The sequence below is a fragment of the Centruroides sculpturatus genome, unplaced genomic scaffold, assembly GCF_000671375.1.
Source record: "Centruroides sculpturatus isolate CEXI.00-Female unplaced genomic scaffold, Cexi_2.0 scaffold75, whole genome shotgun sequence".
Classification (NCBI taxonomy): Eukaryota; Metazoa; Arthropoda; class Arachnida; order Scorpiones; family Buthidae; genus Centruroides; species Centruroides sculpturatus.
Window position 1 is genome coordinate 399,677 of NW_019384342.1, and position 7,705 is coordinate 407,381.

General features: G+C 27.7%; 1 protein-coding gene across 1 annotated transcript in view; it reads left to right on the forward strand.

Moving 5' to 3' along the window:
• Window positions 1-7,705, forward strand: part of LOC111634507 (lutropin-choriogonadotropic hormone receptor-like) — a 115,811-nt gene that overhangs the window by 106,501 nt on the left and 1,605 nt on the right. Inside the window, exons 3-6 of the mRNA XM_023379304.1 lie at window positions 390-455; window positions 1,012-1,080; window positions 6,577-6,651; window positions 6,737-7,638. Coding sequence (XP_023235072.1) covers window positions 390-455; window positions 1,012-1,080; window positions 6,577-6,651; window positions 6,737-7,638 — 1,112 coding nt within the window. The remainder of the gene's footprint in view (window positions 1-389; window positions 456-1,011; window positions 1,081-6,576; window positions 6,652-6,736; window positions 7,639-7,705) is intronic.

Sequence of the window (7,705 nt, forward strand, 5' to 3'; positions counted from 1 at the left end):
CAGAATTGTGTTAAAGTGTTTTTCTTCCAATACTCAATTATGATTAGTTAATAAATTGATCAAAAGTAACTGAATTAGTTTTTTGTGAATTTTAAATTATAAAATGTAATTTTTTTCATTTCTTTTCAAAAGTTTTTGAATATTTAATTTTTTATATTATAAGAATATTCAATAATTTACTAATTACATATTTACGTTTAATATCGCATTATTGCCAAAATAATTTACGCTTATATTAATTTATCGTTTCAGAAATATATTCAAAGGCAATTTTTTCTGTGAATTTCCTTGTTAAATCACATAGATTTATTATACGTTTAAAAATTATACTAAAAAATATATATTTGTTTTCATGTTTGAGATTTCGTCACAATTTCTTTTCATTCTAGTGACTTCGATAGCAACAGGATACGAAATCTATCAACAATGTCAGTCAAAGTTCAAGCAGAAATCATGTATGTGAATAAACATTTTAATAGGAATTTCTAAAATATTTTATATAATTTTTAAAACTAAGTCCATAAAACATTTACAACACATCTTTATATAACAGTTCTAAATAAATGTTCATATTCATAAATAAAAGTTTTTAAATATAATTTCAAAAATGAATAAAATAATTTCTAAGAATTCACCTTAACACGTATTAAGCTTCTATAAATAAACTGTTAACAATGATGCAACCTTAAGAAAGTAATGGCAATTTATAGGAAAGAAAATTTAAACTATTAATATAAATAATAAGATTAACTTATATATAAAATAGTCTATAGCACATTGTATTATATTGATTTAATAATCTAAATCAACAAGACGTATATACATATATATTTACATATATACGGACTTATCATATACATGTGTGTGAGTGTGTGTGTCTTGTTTGATTTAGACTAATTATTAAATAGTATTAAGGGCTAAAAGCGATATATTTATATTATTCCATTGTATTATATGGATATTATATTAATTTTTTGTTATTTGAAAATAATTTTTAAAAATTTTTGACAGGAATCTCGATTTTAATGCTATAGAAATCATTGAAGATTGGGCATTTCACGGATCTAATATCGCTAAACTGTAAGAAATGCTAATTTTAAATATCTAAAAACTTACTTTTTAATGCATTTTTATTGAATTTCAAATTTATATTTACATTTTAAACTCTGTAATTACAAAAATATGAGTAAGTGATATACAAATTATTTGTCATTGCATTTTATTAATTATATTCTAATTCATTCATTGCTTTTATAAGCAAGATTATCATTTATTGTCATTGCATTTTACGTTACCGGAAAAATATGAAATTGAGGAATTGTATAAAATGCCTAAAAACAGTCGGTAAAGTCTGAAATAAATACATGTTTTGCCTATGCATTTCATAGGATGCAGGATGCTTTGCTGGCAAAGTATGAAACGAACAGTATACATCTTTCGTCTTGTAATCAAGATATAACTTAAATACTATTTTTATAAATGTTCCTTTAAGATTATCTATTTTTCAGTTAGAAATTTAAAAAATTTAAAAATTAATTATTTTAAAATAGGCTAGATTCAGCATTTGTTTGAAATTAACACATAAAAATTTCATTGTCAAAATAACGGACACAAGTTTTTCAACATTATCTCATAAATTCGTTGAATTTTGTGAAATGTAAAGACGGATACTGTGCAAAATACTCGCAAAAACATTATGATGCAAGTGTTTTACAAGAAGTTAGAGAAAGAAAATTTTTATCACCAATAATAATGAAATTCTTTTTAGAGCTACATTACATATACGGTACATTTATAGGTATACAATAGTCCAGGTACAGTTTGGATTTAAAAAAGATTTCTTTATAATTTCTATTGGCAGCCTTGGCTTTCTTCGAGTAATAAGAATTTGTAATTCATGGCATTTACTTGTTAGTATTGATTGAAACCCAGTGCAACTAACAAGTAAGCAGGACAAAACAATGTCTCATCGTTCTGCAAACAATTTATGATATCAATTTTGTTTTTCTTTATAATGCTTAATTCCCTGTCTTCTCAAGCATTACTATGTAACATAATAACAATTTTTTTTTGCTTAATCCAAAAAATCTTTGCTGCCCATTATGGTCTACCATCTTTCCGAGAACAATTTTTAAAATTTCTAGTGTCGTTTCCTTCCTTGCCAGACAGAAATTTGAGAAAAGTAATTTGAGTAGCCGTCTTCAGTATTGCTTGATTGATTATTAGGACATAGATTATTATTACTAAAACATTGAAAATTGTAATCATCGGCCAAAAAAAGCGACAAATACCAAATACAGCGAACACACTGACAATATCCTCGAAAAGCAGACTGGTGAGACTCTGTATTCAATATATTTTTGAATATAGACATTTTTCATGCTTCTGTTGATCATGGTGGAGATAGGATGCTGAAAGAGCTATTGATTAAGTATGCTAATACGTTATTACTCAACATGATATAGAACTTTTCTTGCAGCTGTGTAAATCTTGTCAACAGAAACAGAAAGATATCGTAATAAAGCCACTGATGTCGTAAGAATTTAACTCTTGATATCCAGCGGACCTGATAGATTTTCAAACTTATCCTAATAGTGATCTTAATTTATCATGACCACCTAAAAAGTTTGTGGTATTGAGAGCTCTTAAATCCAAGAGAGATGAAAAAGTAGCATATGGTTTTACTTGATACATTTATTTTTCGTGGTGCTTCAGTACGATAACGGAGGAAAATTTGCAAACAAAACTCTGTAATTTGAAGGGTTACTGGTCTGAACTGAAAACTGTGCACGGGAAATCCCGGGACTAAGTCAAAGCCAAAGAAGCATAGAAAGAGGAAACTAAAGTATAAAAAATATGATCACAACATGGATACAGGATAAAAATAATCTTCAATAAGAGTGAAGGTTTGTGGTTCAACCAGTTAATGAAGAACATCGCCTACTATTCATGTATTGATACAAAAGATCTCTATACGAGACACTGTTCAGCTGCAAAATAAATGTTAGTTTGAACACTTCATCATTGCCCAAAAAAAGTGTTGAATGCCACAAAAAAGAAAGATTAAAGATATTAATTTAGATTCTACTGATGCTGAAAAAAAAGTGACTTTAAAGAGAAAGTGAGTCCCTGTTTAAAGACACAATATCCTAAATCTTCAACTTCAACCCATGAATCAACGCTTCATTTGTTATGTCTAAAATCAATTAGTAGTGATCATTCAGGATTCTGAACTCATGCCATTTGTGGAAATTTTCTTTTGATTTGTGGAAGAAAGATTTGGTGCATCTACTACTTGTCCTCTTTGTTTCAAAAATAAGAAAGCTCTTGGTTGCAGACAAAATTCAAAAATAAATCTGGAGTTTCAAGCGAAGAAAATGAAAAATCTCTGAAAATAAGTTTCCGCCCGTTACACAAGGTTCTACAGTTCGTGTTCCAGTCTCAGAAATAGATAAAAATGGAAGGGCTGCTTCCAACATTTTGGTTATTGTAATAAATGTGACGAATGATGGATTTATCAACTGGTATCAAACAAAGTGTTCTGAAACAGCTATACCCAAGATTACAGTTCATAGTGTATAAATAAGCTCTTTTAATGTTAAATGACAAGGATAAAGAAATGTCTCTCGGGTCAGCAGCAACTGAAGAACTGAATAAGAATTTGTCGCATGTATAAAAATGGATGCTAGAACTTGAAATTCTTTTCGAACTTTTCGATTTTTGAACATAAAAAATATATTCGATTTCTATGACAAAAATTGTGAATACCTAGACGAATACAGGATTTATTACGATATTTTCAATCTAAGTTTTCAATGACTTTTTCCATTTTTTCTAATATTTCTTGTGAAGTTTAATAAATTTTAGACTGAAAAATGAATATCTGATGAATATAATAAATAAATGAATGAATATAATGATTTTAGAAATATTATTCAATGGTAATAATTTAAACGAAATAAATTATTACCATTTCTAGCAAATTGTTCAAATTTATTAGTTTTAATTTTTAATTAAGTCTTAGGCAGTGCCGGATTAACCAATAGACAAATAAGACAAATGTCTAGGACCCGAAATGCGGAGAGGTCCGGCTTCAATACAGGAAAAAAATATAAATAAATAATAATAAATTTTAGAAAATATATTAAAATATTTTAAAAATAATTGATAAAGTAATAAAATCGGATTCAGTGCTACATACTGTACCAGAGTGTAGTGGGCATGAGATTTGTACATGTGATAACTCCAAATATGCATATTGTACATGCATATTCACTGTTCACTGTTTGTCCGTTTGCAACTAAAGTTGCTATTGTAACAAGTAACGTAAACATTTTTTTCATTTATTCGACAATATCCGACATCAAATTTGACGCTGTACTCAAGAAAGACCTAGAAAACGGAAACGAATTTTTGATGATAATCAAACACATGAAAATATCAATTTAACCGGTCAAACAGATTTTAAAATAAATACATTCTATGTTATTTGTGACTAAATTTGTAGCGAAATTGATACAAAATGCAAAAAATATAAAAAAAAAATCAACAAAATATTTCAAGTATTTTTTACAGAACTTGAAAATGAAAAGAATGTGTCGGATTATACAAGAGAAATAAGAAAAGTTTACTTCAATGACATTGATGTTGAAGAACTAGACGATGAACCGACACAATTTATTTTAATGGAGAGAAAACAAAATTTGCGAAGCCTAAATGATATGTACAGTACAGTACCAGTTCATAAAAAATATATTGTTAAAAATATTGTTAAAAATTTTGTTTAAAAAAATATTGTTAAAAATTTACTTAACTAGCCTGTAAAACCTTTGCTTTTAGGAATTTATGTATAAAATAAATAGATGTTTTCTTTAATAATGTTTGGAAAAAAAACTTGAAACATTATTAAGGAAACAAATTAAGAAGGCAACAGGAGAAAGAACTTTTCTGTTTTAAATCAGTTAAAAATTACTTAAGAAATTCAATAGGACGGAAAAACTAAGGTCATTACCAACGCTTGCTAGAAAACTATACTCTCGAACTGTTAAATTGCGAAGATATTATTGATGAATTTTCTGAAAAGAAAATTCGAAAATGAAAACTTTAAATCTTTTAGAGGCTGATTAATGACTATAATTGTATACATTTTTATATATTTTTGTTTATTTCAGAAACTTTTTTATTATACAATTATTATTATATTAGTGTTTATATTCTCTATTATGAATAAAAATTTTAAGTGACATTATTTAAGATTTGTTTAAAAACAACTTATTTAAATGGGACCTCAATTTAAATTTTGTCTAAGGGCCGCTAGGTTTTGCGGCACTGGTCTGAGGTTTTGTTATATTTAGGTTTGTTATCATAGCTCTTTATTGGGATGCAATTTGAAAAAAAAAAAAATTGCAGACTATAAATTCTCATTGTCATCCGTTCATCCATCTTCCCTTAATCTCGAGAACGGATTTAGATAGATGAAACTTGAGACCAGATATGGAAACCTTGTGGACAATAGGCCCTGATTAACTATATACGAACTTCTGATGCAAACCGAAAATTACGTTATTTCAATTCAAAAATTTTTCCCTGGAAGATGTTAGATGATCGACACGACTCTATTGTTAAAGGAAAAGTATGATGTACAGGGGTAAGCACTAGTAATTTCAGGTGGAGAGTATATATTATAAATTAAATAAATTAAAAATGTGATTAAAAATTACAGCTCGGCATTGTGACGATGTCACAATAAATAATTGCTAGTTAATTTCATATTACGGATATTTCTCTTTTCTCTTTTTATCAGGCATTTTTAATATGTAAGCAATTATCCTTTGTTTTTCGGAATTTATGTATAAAATAAATAATTTTTTCCTTAATAATGTTCGGAAAAGAACTTGGAATAATATTAAGGAAAAAAATTAAGAAGACAGCCAAAAATTTTTTAAATTGAAACAGTTTAATTTACAACTGAAGAGGGCCGAGATAGTTATTTGGCAGAAATGCATATTGTAAAAAAGAAGTATGATATTGAACAAAGCATCTTTCTAAAGGCAATAGTTATCCACAAGGTCTCAATTGTAAGAGATTATTGTATAAATTTGAAATCCCGTAATTTCAAACACACTATTTTAGTATTTATAACAATTATTAAAAATATCACCTTTTTTGTTTCACAATTATTGTTGTTATTGGTAACTAACACTTACTAAAATTTTTAAAGTTGTTCATTGAAAATAAAGATATTTAATAAATTGAAGTTACTTTTAGAATTGTTTTTAAACTTTCTAGTTAGAATCATTTACTCATATTTCATGTTTTTCAGATGTAATTATCTTGCTAATCAAATATTATAATTAACTAGAAATATGATCTTTTCAAATTATACGTAATCAGTTAACCCGTTGGGTCTTATCATTTTTGATATATCGTGTTAATTTATTATTTTTGATTTTCTACGCAAACATCTTCAGTTTTCGTCTTTATAACATAATAGCTGACAAAATTAAATTATTATATACTTAATTATGTTATAAATGTTTATAATATAATTTAAACATTATGTATATTTAATTCCAGAAGTTTAAAAGGAAATCGCAAACTAAAGACAATCGAAGACGACGCCTTTAATGGTTTACAAAATTTAAGGAAATTGTAAGATATTCAGGACTTTTAAAGGAAATTGTGATATATTTATATAAAAATATTAAATAATTCTTTTATTTAAATGATTTTTTAGAGATTTATCAGAAACCGCAATAACGAAACTTCCAACTAAGGGTTTAGAAGAACTAGAAGTTCTAAAACTAATGGACACTGTGACATTGAAAGTTTTTCCTTCAGTATATCATTTTAAATATATTAAAGAAGCATATCTTACTTATCCTTATCATTGTTGCGCCTTTAAGTTTCCTGATACTCACGCTCCTCAAGAATATGCAAAATATCAAAAATTAAAAGAAGATACTCAAAGAAAATATTGTTCTCACGTCACAACTACTGTAAATCCCTCGGATACAGCTACGGAAGAAAACAATTTATTTTATACTATACAAAAATTATATCGTAAATTGCGTAGTTCGAACGAAGCATCCAAAGATATAAATTATTCTTCCATATCCGAAAATCCTTATGGTCACTTCGTATATCTGTTATCCGGAAATACGACTTCCTACAGATCAGTAGAAGTTCTAAGAGATATAGTTTCTGGAGTTTCTAAATCTAAACCGGACGGGGTTAAGGGTAAAAATTATGACGATACTGAGATTGGAATATTTTATCCAACCACCGTCTCATTACCTCCAGAAACTCAAATTCAAGCATTTTGTGGAAATTTAGCCAAAAATTATAGAGATGTTAGATGCTATCCCGCACCCGATGCTTTTAATCCTTGTGAAGATGTCATGGGTAATGTTGGTCTGAGGGTGGCCGTCTGGTTTGTATTAATCGCTGCTGTCTTGGGTAATTTAGCTGTCATGATAGTATTGATGAGTACCAGGTTTACTATGAGTGTTTCCAAGTTTCTAATGTGTAATTTAGCATTTGCTGACCTTTGTATGGGCTTTTATCTTCTAATCATAGCATCGATGGACGTATATACTATTGGAGTATACTTCAATTATGCCATAGATTGGCAGCACGGCAAGTACTTATATTGTGATAAAATTTAAATATTTACTATATATAACTTATGCAACAATATATTAGC